Raw genomic sequence first — 17,363 nt, 5'->3', positions numbered from 1 at the left:
TTTATGGCATTTTTACTTTTTAAATAGTAATGGCGGCGATCAGCAATTTTTATCGTGACTGCGACATTATGGCGGACACATCGGACACTTTTGGGGCTATTTTGGGACCATTCACATTTATACAGCGGTCAGTGCTATAAAAATGCACTGATTACTGTATATAATGTGACTGGCAGTGAAGGGGTTAACCACTAGGGGGCTAGGAAGGGGCTAAGTGTGTCCTAGGGAGTGATTCTAACTGGGTGGGGGCGGGGCTTACTATCACATGACATTGATCGCTTCACATTAATTATGATGTCCGACGTCCGCCGAAAGAAAAGAAAAACTGCCGCCAGGCGACCACACCATGGAGTTTCCCAGGTGACATCATTGACCATATATAGACATGACCATATATGGTTAATTAGCTCTCCATGATGAGGAGGATTAGAAGAGGCAAACATAGCCTTGTTGACATTCATCCTTTTACAACAGTGGTCTCCAAACTGCAGCTCGGCGGGGGCTAGATGCTGCCATTTGCTTGCTTAGCCTTAGGGTGCTATTTTAACCACTTAAGCCCCGGACCTTTAGGCAGCTAAAGGACCTGGCCAGTTTTTGCGATTCTGCACTGCGTCGCTTTAACTGGCAATTGCGCGGTCATGCGACGTGGCTCCCCAAACAAAATTGGCGTCCTTTTTTCCCCACAAATAGAGCTTTCTTTTGGTGGTATTTGATCACCTCTGCGGTTTTTATTTTTTGCGCTATAAACAAAAACAGAGCGACAGTTTTGAAAAAAATTCAATATTTTTTACTTTTTGCTGTAATAAATATCCCCCAAAAATATATATAAAAAAAAATGTTTTTTTTCTCAGTTTAGGCCGATACGTATTCTTCTACCTATTTTTGGTAAAACAAATCCCAATAAGAGTTTATCGATTGGTTTGCACAAAAAATTTATAGCGTTTACAAAATAGTGGATAGTTTTATTGCATTTTTATTTTTTTCTACTACTAATGGCGGCGATCAGCGATTTTTTTCGTGACTGCGACATTATGGCGGACACTTCGGACAATTTTGACACATTTTTGGGACCATTGTCATTTTCACAGCAAAAAATTCTATAAAAATGCACTGATTACTGTGAAAATGACAATTTCAGTTTGGGAGTTAACCACAAGGGGGCGCTGAAGGGGTTAAGTGTGACCTCATTTGTGTTTCTAACTGTAGGGGGGTGTGGCTGTAGGTGTGACATCATCGATTGTGTTTCCCTATAAAAGGGAACACACGATCAATGACAGCGCCACAGTGAAGAACGGGGAAGCCGTGTTTACACTCACCTCTCCCCGTTCTTCAGCTCCGGGGACCAATCGCGGGACTCCAGCGGCAAAAGGGTCCCGCGGCCGTGGAGCTTCAGACCGGGTCGCGTGCGCGCGACCCACAGCTGGGCTTAAAGGGTAATGTACGTGGATGTGCCCAGCCGTGCCATTCTGCCGACGTATATCGGCATGAAGGGGTCCTTAAGTGGTTAACCACCTCAATACTGGGGGGGGGGGGCACTTTCACCCCCTTCTTTCCCAAACCAATTTTCAGCTTTCAGCGCTCTCGCACTTTCGATGACAATTGCGCGGTCGTGCTACACTGTACCCAAATAAAATTTTTATCATTTCGTTCACACAAATAGACCTTTCTTTTGGTGGTATTTATTCACGACTCCGCTTTTTATTTTCTTTGCGATATAAGCGAAGAAATAGGGGAAATTTTGAAAAAAAAAAAAAAAACATTTTCTTCTTTCTATTTTAACCACTTGCCGCCCGCCAATGGCAGATTGAAGTCGGAAAAGTGGTTTCAATATCCTGAGTGGATGTCATATGACGTCCTCAGGATATTGAGCCGCTGCGCGCCCCCGGGGGGCGCGCATCGTGGCGATCGTTGTTGCGGGGTGTCAGTCTGACACCCAGCAACACCGATCAAGGTAAAGAGTCTCTCACGGAGGCTCTTTACCACGTGATCAGCCGTGTCCAATCACAGCTGATCACGATGTAAACAGGAAAAGCCGGTAATCGGTTATTTTTAATTATTTTTTACTATTAGTTTATTATTTGTTTACTATTTTATTAAATCTTTTTTTTGGGGGGGGGCTTTGGTATCAGGGGTTAGGGGGGAATCTGCGCCACACAGGGTGTGAAGGATATGCTTCAGTTTAATTCTCCCTGCTAGTAATGCTGTGTGTGTTAGAGGTAAAAGATGATTTCATGTGTGACTCATTCCTCTGCCTAAACAGACTGTTGAAATGATTAGATAAGTGGCTCATGTTAATTATTCTGATTGCTTCATTGTGGTAATTACCGCTTCTATATGCGGGGCCAAGCTGTCTAGATAACGTATTCTGTTACAACTAGTAATTAACTTCACTGATGTCATTATCTAAAGAAATGTGTCTTCAGGGTCGGCTCCGAAGTGTCTGCCTATAATCTGTATGGGAGCCCCCACTGTGCGAGGGGGGGGCGGAGATTGTCATTGTAACAGTTTTGTAACTACATATAAGCTAGGTGTTGTAACATTAAAGTCTCTCTTGTTCCAGCACTAAGCTTGGCTCATGTGTGGATTATTATGGCGATTCCAGGATGGGATGTTCTTTTAGGAGAAGAAGGGAATGTTTGACGGGGATATCATTCTACTACCGTCACACAGGGTAATTAGGGTGTGCCCAGGCACACCTGGCACACCCTGTGCGCACACGTCTATCAACCTAATGACACCAACGATGAAGCAGAGATCCTCCTAATGACACATACAATGGGGCCCAATGACACCTACAATGGGGTCCAATGACACCAACAATGAAGCACAGATCCTCCTAATGACACATACAATGGGGCCCAATGACACCTACAATGGGGCCCAATGACACCAACGATTGGGGCACAGATCCTCCTAATGACACCAACAATGCGGCCCAATGACACCAACGATGGGGCACAGATCCTCCTAATGACACATACAATGGGGCCCAATGACACCAACAATGGGGCCCAGTGACACCAACGATTGGGGCACAGATCCTCCTAACGACACCAAGAATGGGGCCCAATGACACCAACGATGGGGCACAGATCCTCCTAATGACACATACAGTGGGGCCCAATGACACCAACGATGGGGCACAGATCCTCCTAATGACACATACAATGAGGCCCAATGACACCAACAATGGGGCCCAGTGACACCAACGATGGGGCACAGATTCTCCTAACGACACCAACAATGGGGCCCAATGACACAAATAATGGGGCCCAGTGACACCAACGATTGGGGCACAGATCCTCCTAATGACACATACAATGAGGCCCAATGACACCAACAATGGGGCCCAGTGACACCAACGATGGGGCACAGATCCTCCTAACGACACCAAGAATGGGGCCCAATGACACCAACGATGGGGCACAGATCCTCCTAATGACACATACAGTGGGGCCCAATGACACCAACAATGGGGCCCAGTGACACCAACGATTGGGCACAGATCCTCCTAACGACACCAACGATGGGATATAATTCCTTCCACTGACACCAACGATGGAGGATTGTTTATTCCCATTGAGGTTGGGACATTTTGTACTCCTGAGGGCCACAATCTGGTCCCCCTAAAGTCTGAAGAACAATAAAACTGGCCCTTTGTTTAGAAAGTTGGCTGCCCCTGCTGATGGCTGTGCCAGCCGGTGCCACAATGTAGGGATACGCCAGGGATAAGAGTTGGCCTTAGATATGGGCCTTCCAATTACACCATAACTTTCATCTTAGTGGAGAAGAACAAATGGAATGAAGGCGTGAAGAATGGAGGATTCTGGGTATTTGCACCCTCCTCACCTGCAGCCGCTCCTGGGTGGCCTTCGGGCACAGGGTCAGAAGAATGTCGGAGATCCCCAGCAGCCGTTCGGTGATGCCACAGTGTTGTAGAACGTCCACCGCCAGCAGCTGTCAGAGGAAAAGCCACAGTTTAGTCCTTGTGTGTACATAGAAGAAGATGGTCCCCCCCCCCATAACAGGCCCCGCCCACCGTCCTCACCTTATGATCCCTCATCTGCGTCTGCAGGGTCTCCACATCCAGCGTGACTCGGCTCAGCTCCTCCAGACGTCGCTCGGCGTCCCGAAGATGAGACAGCTGGGTCAGAACCACCTGATCCAGCTAAAAAACCAAGATGGAGAAAGTCAGGACAGTCATACCGGGAAGGTGATTCCCTTTTACTGGTTAATGGTCACCCACCTTTTCCCTGTCCTTGGCACTCAGCATGCTGCGTTCCTCGCCACCATCCCCGGTCACAGAAGATGCCACCTTCTCCATACGGCCCAGCCACAGGGAAATGTCCTCCTGGGAGGGGTCCAGGCGTTCTGTGGCTTGCAGGGTTTGTTCTGTTCTCTGGAGCATATCACCGGCGCTCTGAGCGACGATAATATACCGGACCCGCAGGGCGTCCATCTTTTCCTGGCAAAGCTGAGATTCTTCTCCTAAAAGATGTTACATGGAAGATATGAGATCCCACCACTCAATGATATCACACGCTGTGCGACCGAGAGCAACCCCAACACTCCTAGGGTGCAGATTGCACCCCCCCCCCAGAGCACCTCATGAACACAGAACACCCCAAACACAGAGCCCCCCAACACAAAGCACCCGCCAACACCAAGCACCCCTCAACACAAAGCACCCCACTAACACAGAGCACCCCCAACACAGAGCAACCCCAACACTCCTAGGGTGCAGATTGTACCCCCCCCCCAGAGCACCTCATGAACACAGAACACCCCAAACACAGAGCCCCCCAACATAAAGCACCCCCCAACACAAAGCACCCCACTAACACAGAGCACCCCCAACACAGAGCAACCCCAACATTCCTAGGGTGCAGATTGTACCCCCCCCTAATACAGAGCACCTCATGAACACAGAACACCCCAAACACAGAGCCCCCCAACATAAAGCACCCCCCAACACAAAGCACCCCACTAACACAGAGCACCCCCAACACAGAGCAACCCCAACATTCCTAGGGTGCAGATTGTACCCCCCCTAATACAGAGCACCTCATGAACACAGAACACCCCAAACACAGAGCCCCCCAACACAAAGCACCCCACTAACACAGAGCACCCCACTAACACAGAGCACCCCCAACACAGAGCAACCCCAACACAGAGCAACCCCAACACTCCTAGGGTGCAGATTGTACCCCCCCCCCCAGAGCACCTCATGAACACAGAACACCCCAAACACAGAGCCCCTCCAACACAAAGCACCCCCCAACACACAGCACCCCACTAACACAAAGCACCCCACTAACACAGAGCACCCCACTAACACAGAGCACCCCCAACACAGAGCAACCCCAACACTCCTAGGGTGCAGATTGCACCCCACCCCCTCTAATACAGAGCACCTCATGAACACAGAACACCCCAAACACAGAGCCCCCCCAACACAAAGCACCCCCCAACACAAAGCACCCCCCGACACAAAGCACCCCACTAACACAGAGCACCCCCAACACAGAGCAACCCCTCTAACACAAAACACCCCCAACACAGAACACCCCAAACACAAAGCACCCCCCAACACAAAGCACCCCCCAACACAAAGCACCCCCAACACAGAACACCCCAAACACAGAGCCCCCCCAACACAAAGCACCTCCCAACACAAAGCACCCCACTAACACAGAGCACCCCCAACACAGAGCAACCCCAACACTCCTAGGGTGCAGATTGCACCCCACCCCCTCTAATACAGAGCACTTCATGAACACAGAACACCCCAAACACAGAGCCCCCCAACACAAAGCACCCCCCAACACAAAGCACCCCCTAACACAAAGCACCTCACTAACACAGAGCACCCCCAACACAGAGCAACCCCTCTAACACAAAACACCCCCAGCACAGAGCACCCCACTAACACAGAGTACCACACTAACACAGAGCACCCCTCTAACACAGAGCACCCCCCAGCACAGAGCACCCCCAACACAGAGCACCCCACTAACACATAGCACCCCCCAACACAGAGCACCCCCAACACAAAGCACCCCACTAACACAGAGCACCCCCAACACAAAGCACCCCACTAACACAGAGCACCCCCAACACAAAGCACCCCATTATCACAAAGCACCCCACTAACACAGAGCACCTCACAACACAGAGCACCCCACAACACAGAGCACCCCACAACACAGAGCACCCCTCTCACACAGTGCACCCCACCAACACAGAGAACCCCTATAACACTAGACACCCCTATAACACAGAGCACCTCACTAACATAGAGCACCCCCCAACACAGAGCACCCCTCTAACACAAAACACCCCCAACACAGAGCACCCCACTAACACAGAGCACCCCACTAACACAGAGCACCCCTCTAATACAAGGCACCCCACACAGAGAACCCCATAAACACAGAGCTCCCCCAACACAGAGCCCCCTTTTTACACATAAAACCCCTCTAACAGAGGGCACCCCTCTAACACAGAGCACCCCAACACAGAGCACCTCACTAACACAGAGCACCCATAACACAGAGCACCCATAACACAGAGCACCTCACTAACACAGAGCACCCCACTAACACAGAGCACCCCTATAACACAGGACACCCCTATAACACAGAGCACCTCACTAACACAGAGCTCCCAACAACACAGAGCACCCCTCTTACACAGTGCACCCCACTAACACAAAGCACCCCACTAACACAGAGTACCCCTATAACACAGGACACCCCTATAACACAGGACACCCCTATAACACAGAGCACCTCACTAACACAGAGCTCCCCACAGCACAGAGCACCCCTCTTACACATAGCACCACTATGTATGGCTCTCTCTGCAGCAGGTAAAAGTCAGCAGGAGGAAGAGAAGACGCCAGCTTTCACCTGCTGCAGAGAGAGCCATACATGGGATTGGATACAGTAATCTGATTCACCCTTCTGCCTGGACCCCCCCTGCTGGCCCGAGCCCCCCTACGGCGAGGACTGGTGTACCCCCTTATTCATGGCCCTGGGTGTTAAAGTTGTAGAATCTCCTCTATCTGGTTATGTCATCCCATCTTTGGTATCACCAGGTCAAGATAGGTTTTATTTCATTGACTTAGATGGCTAGAGCTATGATTTGTTTTAAATTGTGTGGGCATGTTGGGGGGGGGGGGGGGAAGTTTTTTTACTGCTTGCTGCCCGCACACAGTAGATTTACTGTGGGCGAGTGGCCAGGGCCACCATCAGGGGGGTACAGGCAGTACACCTGTAAGGGGCCCGGAGGTTCCCAGGGACCCGGGTGGCAACCCTCTTTTTTTTTTGTAAGGGGCCCGGAGGTCCCCAGGGCCCCAGATGGCAACCCCCCTTTTTAAAAAAAAACTATTTATAAAAATGTTTTTTTTGTATATTTTTATTAAAGGGCCCAGAGGTCCCCAGGGCCTCGAATGGCAACCTCCCTTTTTTTTATAAAAAAATGTTTTTAATTTTTTTTATATATTTTTTTATTTCTTTTTTATTATTATTAAAGGGTCCAGAGGTCCCCAGGGGCCCGGGTGGCAATCCCCCCTTTTTGATTATTTTTTTTATTAAAAAAAAGTTTAAATTTTTTTTTATTTTATTTTTTTAAAGGGCCCAGAGGTCCACAGGGCCCCCGAATGGCAACCCCCCTTTTAAAAAAAATATATATATTTATAAAAATGTTTTTTTTTTTGTATATTTTTATTTTTGTTTTTATTAAAGGGCCCAGAGGTCCCCAGGGCCCCCGGATGGCAACCCCCCCCCCCCTTTTTTTTTTTATAACATGTTGGGCCCCCGGATGGCTACTTCCCCCTTTTTTTTTATTTCTTTTTTTTGTAAGGTGCCCAGAGGTCCCCAGGGCAACCCCCCATCTTGCTTATCAATTCACGCCCCCCCCCCCATTTCTCAATTTGCGGCAGCCCCCCCGCTTCTCAATTTGAGGCGGCAGCACCCCCCGGTTCTCTGCTCCAGGGGGCCCATGCCTGAAGCTGTGTAAGGGGCCCCATAATTCCTGATGGTGGCACAGGGACAATTCCTGAAGAAAGAATCTTTCACAAAGTAGAGTAATTTTTTCAAAAATGTTGCTACTTTTTTGCTATTTTGTTTACCTTTCAGTAACCTTTTTTTTCTCTTTGTTGGGACATCACCGCTTTCTGTTTCTTCTGTTCTTCACCACACAGAGATTGTCAGCTCTGCTGCCCAGCCCTATTCCCTTGGACATCTTCTGCTCCAATTAGTGTCCCTCTATTTATAACACTGTATGCATGCTGTCAGTCCTATCATGGCAAAACTCTACTGAGCATAGGTGTGTGCACAGGGTGTGCCTGGGCACACCTTACTCACCCCCCTGCGTGAAGCAGATTCCCTCTGTTTGAACCCCTGATATTTCACCAAAGTCCCCTAACGGGGCTCCTATATAATTGTAAAAAAAATCTATAAAAAATTGAATAATAAAAAAAAAAATGTAAAAAATAAAATAATAAAACTAAAAACCAATGACACTCCTGACACCAATCCCTGCCCTGCTGACATTGGGGTAGATTCAGGTAGATTGGCGTAAATTTCTGCGGGCGTAGCGTATCTCAGATACGCTAAGCCGCCGTAACTTAGTGAGGCAGGTTCTGTATTCACCAAGAACCTGCGCCCTAAGTTACGGTGGCGTAGCGTAAGTCTGCCGGCGTAAGCGCGCCTAATTCAAATTGTGAAGAGGTGGGCGTGTTTTATCAAATAAAACATGACCCCACGTAAATGACGTTTCTAACGAACGGCGCATGCGCCGTCCGTGAACGTATCCCAGTGCCCATGCTCATTATCACGTCGCAAATAGTCAATGCTTTCGACGTGAACGTAATTTACGCTAAGCTCTATTCGCGAACGACTTACGCAAATGATGTAAACGACGTAAAATTCGACACTGTCCCGACGTCCATACTTAACATTGGATACGCCTCATATAGCAGGCATAACTTTACGCCGAAAAAAGCCTTACGTAAACAACGTAAAAAAATCCGCCGGGCGCATGTACATTTCTGAATCGGCATATCTAGCTCATTTGCATATTCTACGCGGAAATCAGCGGAAGCGCCACCTAGCAGCCAGCGCAAAATATGCATAAGATACGACGGCGTAGGAGACTTACGCCGCTCGTATCTTAGCAACGTTTAAGCGTATCTCAGTTTGAGCATACGCTTAAAGTTGCGACGGCGCGGATTCGGACTCTACTGATACGTCCGTCGTAAGTGTTACTGAATCTAGCCCACTGTCTGTATATATACGCAGGCACACATATGTGTTTGAGCTTTGGGGTGTGCACCTATGCTACTGAGGTTTACAGGATCCACCACTGACTTCTTCCTGAATGTATCTTCTGCATGGAGAAGTCAGTGGGGCTCAGGGGGTGAACCTAACAGCCAATTAAATTTCCTCCCAGCAGCCAATTGAAATTTCTCCCCAGCAGCCAATCAAAATGCCTCTCTTATGACTCTGAACTTTCTCACTGGTCTACATTTCCACCCAGTAAGTCCTTTTACCTGATACCAGTTCCAGGATCACCTGACACCTCTCTAGAACCTTCTCCAGATCCTCCGGCTTGCTCTGGATTTCCCGGCACAGATCCTGGAAGGAGGAAAAGATTAGTAAATAGGGCATGACAGTTATCAGTGGGGGAGGGGTTCAATGGCAGAAATGTCAGGATTTATATATATATACATTACAATATATACAGTAGGCCTCTCCTTTAGTCTTGCACAGTTGTACCGGCACTTCTCCTGGACTGAAATGCAGTGGCGGTGCGTCCCTAGAGGGCGCAGGAGCTCCACCCCCTCTCTCCTGCACCCCTCTATCACCAACAGATAGATTGATGCATTGCATAAATCTATGTATTGTCGCGGCTGCCGCCCCCTTTTCAGGTGACCGGCCCCTTGTCGGGTGCTGGGCATCTGAATTACGAATAAATTGCTTCCCTAACACTGACCCGCCTCTCAGCCAATCAGGTGCTCGGGTCTGGTTACCCTGTCACCTGATTGGCTGAAGCGACAGGTGCTGTGATTGGACGCCTATCAGGCGTCCAATCATAGCAAAGAGGACGGCAGAAGACATGGAGGACTCGGAGCATGGAGGACAGCGCCGAGACAGGCAAGTGCCGGCCGGGGGGGGCACACTGGCAGCATTTGATGGGGCACACTGGCGACAATTGATGGGGCACACTGGCAGCAATTGATGTGAACACTGGCTGCAGTTGATGGGGCACACTGGCAGCAATTGATTGGGCACAGTGGTGGCAATTGATTGGGCACACTGGCAGCAATTGGTGGGCACACTGGCAGCAATTGATGGGCACACTGGCAGCAATTGATGGGGCACACTGGTGACAATTGATGGGGCACCCTTGCAGCAATTGGTAGGCACACTGGCAGCAATTGACAGGCACACTGGCAGCTATGGATGGGCAAACTGGCAGTAATTGATGGGGCACACTGGTGACAATTGATGGGGCACCCTCACAGCAATTGGTAGGCACACTGGCTTTTTTTTCAGTTTGTTTGCGCCCCCCCAGAAAAAATTTGGAGCACCAGCCGCCACCGCTGAAATGGCTTCCTCTGATTTCACCGCACACTGTGAGCTTTGCCTAGGGTGCTCTGAATGCCCCACTCTTCCAGATTGGCATCCAGGAAACAAGAAATGTTGATATTTGCATAACTCCTCCCACTGCCTGCATCAGGACTAAGTGCTCTAGAGAGGAGTACTGAGGCCGGGTGCTGTGATGTCATCAGGAAGTTATGTACAGCCCCCCGCTGGCCCCTCCCACCAGCCATGATCTGCCTGCATTGCATAGAGATACACTAAGGTATGTCATGTATATGATCTGTAATGGATGTAATGTAGTTGTGGGTTTTGTCTCCGGAGGAGCAGGAAGTACCTGGACTTCTATGTGGGCGTCTTTTATTTGGTTCATGGACCTGTTGGTTCGCCAGAGCTCTGCCAGTCGCCTCTCAGTGGCGCTCAGCCAATCATAGAAGGCGTCCAGAGATTCCTGGAAGTTCTGGGCAGCAGGGGTGATCCTCTCTAACTGGCGGTGCCTGTGAAGACAGAGGACAACCATAACCACTACAGATACCGAGAATTACACCCGACATACAGGACAAGAGAAGTAGTACTGTGCAGAGTCCATACATACAGAATAAGAAGAGATACCGAGAATTACACCCGACATACAGGACAGGAGAAGTAGTACTGTGCAGAGTCCATACATACAGAATAAGAGGAGATACCGAGAATTACACCCAGCATACAGGACAAGAGAAGTAGTACTGTGCAGAGTCCATACATACAGAATAAGAAGAGATACCGAGAATTACACCCGACATACAGGACAGGAGAAGTAGTACTGTGCAGAGTCCATACATACAGAATAAGAGGAGATACCGAGAATTACACCCAGCATACAGGACAAGAGAAGTAGTACTGTGCAGAGTCCATACATACAGAATAAGAGGAGATACCGAGAATTACACCCAGCATACAGGACAAGAGAAGTAGTACTGTGTAGTGTCCATACATACAGAATAGGAACAGATACTGAGAATTACACCCGACATACAGGACAAGAGAAGTAGTACTGTGTAGAGTCCATACATACAGAATAGGAACAGATACCGAGAATTACACCCGACATACAGGACAAGAGAAGTAGTACTGTGCAGAGTCCATACATACAGAATAAGAACAGATACCGAGAATTACACCCGACATACAGGACAGGAGAAGTAGTACTGTGCAGAGGGTGTGGCTGCTTGTGGAGCAGCTGAAGCCTGTGTGTGCTGAGCTGCTCTGATGTCTGGTGCAAGCCCAGGGTTGGGCTCCCCTGGGCTGGGATCTCTCTCAGGAGAGTCCCAGGCTTCCCGGCCTACACAAGGTGAAGCTGTGGTTGGTGGTGAGGATGGAGGACGGAGCTCTGGAAACGGAAAGACAGTTACAGAGACTGTAAGTAGAAGTGAAAATGTTTGTGTGAAGAGTACCAATGTTACCGATAAGAAGAAGTGTGGGAATGTTATTCCACAAAAAAGTTCTAAGTCCAGTCAGCCATTGCAGGCCCAGCAAGCCCAGCGCAGTGCAGCCCAGTCTGTTCAGCGCAGTTCAAGCTCTGCAAGTACAGCCCAACCCAGCCAGACAAAGCAAACCCTGCAGAGTGGGGCACATGTAGTCCAGCCACATAGCAATGCCACCCAGTCCAGTCCAGTCTCTGGAAGTATGATTCGGGACAGTCAGCCATCACAGCCACATCAAGCCCAGCACAGTGCAGCTCAGAGTGGAGCAGAGACATTGGCTTCTCCCAGTACGCCCCGTAAATATTCCAGAACCTCCTTGGAACAGAAGACAATCAGTGAGAACTTGCAGCAGCGTGTGATGGTCAGTAGCAGCCAGGGACGGTCATTGCGCTCTAAGCAGCAGAGTGAAGAGGAGGGTGGCAACAATCCACAATCTGGCCCAGTGATACCACCCACACCCAGTAAAGACCCTCAGGCCAGTACTAGTAATGGGAAGGAGGATAAAAATTTCAAGCGCCCTGCAGCTGCAAAGAAGAAGAAAAAGAAGCCTGAACCTGCGCTGCACCTGGCTGATAGAATGCCTTCCCTGGTGAAACGAATGGACTCCCTAAGAAAAGCTAAGACTAGGATCCAGACGCAGATCGACTCTGTATACAGACTTAAAGCTGCCAACCCCAAGAGAGAAACGTTATACGACAACAGGCTGAACTCCCTGGGCATTGAACTGGCCGGTGTATCAAAAGACATTGACGCTACCCTGGAAGAACTGGGACCGGCGGGTGAGGTATATCGCAATCGCGATCGATTTGAGGCAGCATTAAGTGTGGGGATTGAATCTTCAACAGAGTCAGACTCTGGGGAACCAGGTCAGCGTATACAGCCACCTAACGTGTCTCCTGAGGGGAAGTCTGTGCATCCGCTGGAGGACAGTAAGGAGCAACATCAGATTGGAGCAGGTTCTCCTGCTGGACTTTCAGCTCTGGAGGATGGCGGGATCATCGGTATAACTCAGCAGACATTTACAGTTCAGGAGACGCAGATGAGTGATGTAGTGGACTCCCAGCAAATGGACTGTGAGGACAGTGCTGCTGCCACTAGTACTCATGATGGGAGCCATGCTGAGGGGACTGGGGTTCAGGGTGGGGGTGATACTGGGGTGACAAGTAATGATGCTGCTAGCAATGACATTATGTGCAGTGATGATGTGGTGAATAATTCTGATGGTGTTGATATTAGTACAGGGGTATCTGATTGGGGTCATCAGCAGTCAGAGAGCTCTGAGAATATAGTGATGAAGGAGTCAGTTCAGAACAACCCTCAGGACTTCCCCCCTTTGGTGGACCCACCACCTGCTCCCCAAGGGAAGGCTGGTCCATCTAGTCATGTTCCTCCTCGGAATGCCTGGAGCCGCGGGGCCCCTTCATTTTCCACTGGTAATAATTACACTGGTCAGGCTTTTAAAAGAAGGAACGTGGTTAGATTCAAGCATAGGGGTTCCAGAGAGGAGCTCCCTGATAGGAAGTTTGTAGTAAGGGAGTTGCTGTGTCAGCAGATGGGGTTTGCGCCTGCAAACATACTGGCAGTCATCAATCTCCCTGACAGACAAGGCTATGATGTCAGCTTTAAGCTCATGTGTGACTTGGACAAATTCTGGGCCAGCTTCAGTGGTTTGCGGGACAAAGAGGGATGGAGGGATTTCATCCTTATTCCCATCTCCAAACCTGACACAGCAACTGTTAACATCATTTTCTGGAATGAGTCTGTGCCCCCCCAGGACATTATCATCTGGCTTAGAAGACATTGTGAAATGGTTTCTGAGTTGACAAAAACTAAAGATAGTGATGAGATCTGGACAGGGGGTTGGAGGGTTCTTGTCAAGTTGAGACAATCTAACAATGTTACCCATCACCTGCCAAACTCCTTTTTCATTGGGCGGGAGAGAGGGGTTTGCTTCTATGCAGGTCAGCCCAGGTTATGTTTCAAATGTGGCAAGTCCGGCCATGTGGCGAGCGTTTGCACCATCTTGAAGTGTAATCTTTGTGGGGAGGTCGGCCATGTCAGTTCTACCTGTGAGACGGTTAAGTGCAATCTATGTGGAAAGCTCGGCCACTTCCACAGGGATTGCCCGGAGGCCTTCCATAATATGGGTGAGGAATCTGCGGACAATGAATTGTTGGCTGCAGCAGAACAACTAGAGGAGGAGGCCTTAATAAACGGGGCCACTTTGACTAGGGAGGAGGTGGGCCCAGAGGTTCAGGAGACAACCCCCGGACGGGCGGACAGTGTCCAGCAGGTTGAGGAGCAGCCGGCCGCACACTCTTCTTCTGTTCCTGTCTCTGTGAAGATCATTGGTCAGAAGAGGAGGAATAAAAAAGATAAAACCACCCGTAAACCCGAAGGTGACTGGACATTAGTGCAGAAGTCAGCTAAAAGAGTGAAAGGGGCACCAGAAGTGGGTACGGTAGTTTCTACCAATAGGTACGAAGCATTATCAGATTCGGATGCCGATTCCTATTCTCTAGAGGCCCATGAACTGGAGCAGGAACTAAAAAGAGTGGAGAGGGAGTATGCGACTGGCTCAGAGGATGACCCGCCCACTAAAAGGCGTCCGCCCCCTGATCCTGTATACGTAGAATCTGATATGGAAACTGGTAGTCGGCAGAGTGACTCCGATTCTGACTTATGATGATGGGGATCTTATTCTTTCTCCTCCTTGCTGTGATGGCAGGTTTTTCTCTAAACATTGTCTCCAGCAATGTGAACAGTATTAAAAACAGGAGGACAAGGCATGCAGTTTTTGAACACCTCAAGTACCTGGATGCTGATGTCTATTTTTTACAAGAGACACATCTAACATCTGTGGGACTCATGCGGGAGGCAGAGAGGGAATGGCACACGGGACCCTCATTTTGGTCCTTGGCCGTGGAGTCTTATGCGGGTGTTGCTATCCTTTTTAATACTAAGGATGTGACGGTGCACAGGCTCACTGAGGTGTCCATGGGAAGATGTCTTATACTGGAAGTAACAATTCATGGCAGGAGACTCCGATTAATTAACATATATGGGCCTCAAACAATATCAGGTAGAATCGGGTTATTTAATGATGTGAAGCCATATCTCTTTACATCAGTCCCTGTGGTCATGGTAGGAGACTTTAATGTCACCAGGACACTAAGTGACCGTTCTTCTGGTAGGGTGTTGGGTAGTGACTCCAAAGTCCTTAATCATATTATTTCGCAGACCGGTTTAAATGATGTTTTTGCACAAAATGGCAGGAAGCCGGGCTTCACCTTCTTTCGCGGTAATATAAAAAGCAGACTAGATATGGCACTGGTAAGTCCTACGGAACTGGTGACCAATATGAGTGAGAAGCTGGTACCTTACTCAGATCATGCGGCCCTCTACTTTTGTCTGGGAACCTGTAAGCATCCTGACATGGGCAGGGGGCTATGGAGGCTCAACTCTAGTCTTTTAGAAGATGTGTCTGTTCAGCAACAAGTGCAGAACCTCTTACAACACCATGCAGAGAGACTAGACTTCTATGACTGCACTGCGGATTGGTGGGAGGACGTTAAAAAGGACATCTCTTCTCTCTTGAGGAAATCGTCAGCTAGAATGGGGAAAAGTAGATATAGCCATTATCTCAGGCTGCGGAAAGAGCTGGAGCTGCTTTATTCAGGCGGGTTGGAGGCAGGGAGGAAAATTGATCAAGTAAAATCCGAGCTAAGTCAATACCAATATAGCAGATACAACTCCCTAGTATTTGAACGGGACTATGGATCCCTGGGGACACCTGATCCCTTTGAGAATTGTAGGGACAAGGTGGCTAAAAAATTAATAACGGGTCTGAAGGATTCCCAGGGGATTTTGCAGGAGTCCCGGGAGGGTATTCTGGGAGTGGTAAGATCATACTATGCTGACTTGTTTCAGGAGAAGGGTCTGGATAAGGAGAAGATGGCACAGTTTTTAGAGGCAGTTCCAGGTCCTGTTGTTGATAATTTGGACTTTTCTCCCTTGACAGCAGACATAACGGTGGAAGAAGTTAGGGAGGCTATTGACAAATTACGTCAAAAGAAGGCACCAGGACCCGATGGCATTACAGCCGAATTTTATAAGAAGTTTAAAGAGTCCCTGGCTCCGATTCTGGTGGATGTGTTTAAAAGTTGTTTGGAGAAACGCCTGATGCCTCCATCCATGAGAGTATCATCCTTAGTTCTGCTGTTCAAGGGTAGAGAACCAAATGACATCAAGAACTGGAGGCCTATATCCCTCTTGAATGTAGACCGGAAAATTCTGGCAAAAATATTGTTTTCTAGGTTGAAGAGTTTTTCTTCAGCACTATTGACAGACTGTCAGTATGGTACGGTAGAAGGGCGGAATATTTTTGGTGCTCTCATTTCCTTAAGGGAAGCTTTTGAGAGGTGTAAGGTTCTTAGGCATGGAAAATATATGGTGAGTTTAGACCAAGCTAAAGCCTTTGACAGGGTTGACCATGGGTATCTGTGGGCGACCCTGTTAAAGTATGGCATCCCAAGGTTATTTGTTGATTGGCTGAGAACTTTATACTGGAAGGCTGAGAGCTTTCCACTTATTAATGGGTGGCAGGGTGGTACTTTTGGGGTTGAGGCTGGGGTGAGGCAGGGTTGCCCTTTGAGTCCCCTCTTATATGTTTTTGCCATTGATCCTTTTTTGAGATCACTGCAGGGATGTGGATTTCAGGGGGTACCCGTGCCCCATGCCTCGGCCCTATCTGTATTCGCTTATGCGGATGATGTCACTGTAGTGGTGTCTGCCTCCCAGGAGGCCCAGTTGCTAGAAGCTTCCATTGGAGCTTACTCTGAGGCCTCTGGGTCTCTTGTCAACTTTGAGAAGAGTGAAGCCCTCTGGACACTGCAGGGTGATCCAGATTTTGATCTGCCCCAGTTTGCAATAGCTTCAAGTTGTCTCAAGATCTTAGGGGTTAAGTTTGGAAGGGAAGATAACGCCAGGCTAAACTGGGAGAAGAAGTTGGATGCTGGGAATGCAAAGGTTCAGCGATGGAAGAATTGCAAGCTGACTTACAGAGAAAGGGTCACAATGTTGAAAACTTATTTAATTCCTATTTTTCTGTATGTCTCTATGGTTTTTCCGTTGCCGGAATCTTTCTCTGCAAGGCTCTTCAGTTTGTTTTTTCAGCTCTTCTGGGGTAATAGATTAAATCCAATAAAAAGAGGGGTTACTTACCTGCAGAAGAAGGAGGGTGGGTTAAATATGATAAACCCAAAGGTGTTTTTTGATTCTCTCTTTT

The 17,363-nt window shown here is 48.7% G+C and overlaps 1 protein-coding gene across 4 annotated transcripts in view; it reads right to left on the bottom strand.

Annotated features, from left to right (window-relative positions):
* The window catches only part of LOC120941595 (microtubule-actin cross-linking factor 1, isoforms 1/2/3/5-like), a 229,473-nt gene that overhangs the window by 108,109 nt on the left and 104,001 nt on the right, over positions 1-17,363 (bottom strand). For all 4 annotated transcript variants that reach the window (XM_040355120.1, XM_040355121.1, XM_040355119.1 and 1 more), the window contains exons 6-10: positions 10,948-11,107; positions 9,560-9,644; positions 4,247-4,488; positions 4,049-4,168; positions 3,850-3,957 (exon numbers count right to left, since the gene is read on the bottom strand). In XM_040355120.1, coding sequence (XP_040211054.1) covers positions 3,850-3,957; positions 4,049-4,168; positions 4,247-4,488; positions 9,560-9,644; positions 10,948-11,107 — 715 coding nt within the window. The remainder of the gene's footprint in view (positions 1-3,849; positions 3,958-4,048; positions 4,169-4,246; positions 4,489-9,559; positions 9,645-10,947; positions 11,108-17,363) is intronic.

The sequence above is a fragment of the Rana temporaria genome, chromosome 5 (assembly GCF_905171775.1).
Source record: "Rana temporaria chromosome 5, aRanTem1.1, whole genome shotgun sequence".
In the NCBI taxonomy this organism is placed as follows: Eukaryota; Metazoa; Chordata; class Amphibia; order Anura; family Ranidae; genus Rana; species Rana temporaria.
The sequence above is the reverse complement of the archived record's forward strand: the minus strand, read 5'-3'. Positions and strand labels throughout refer to the sequence as shown.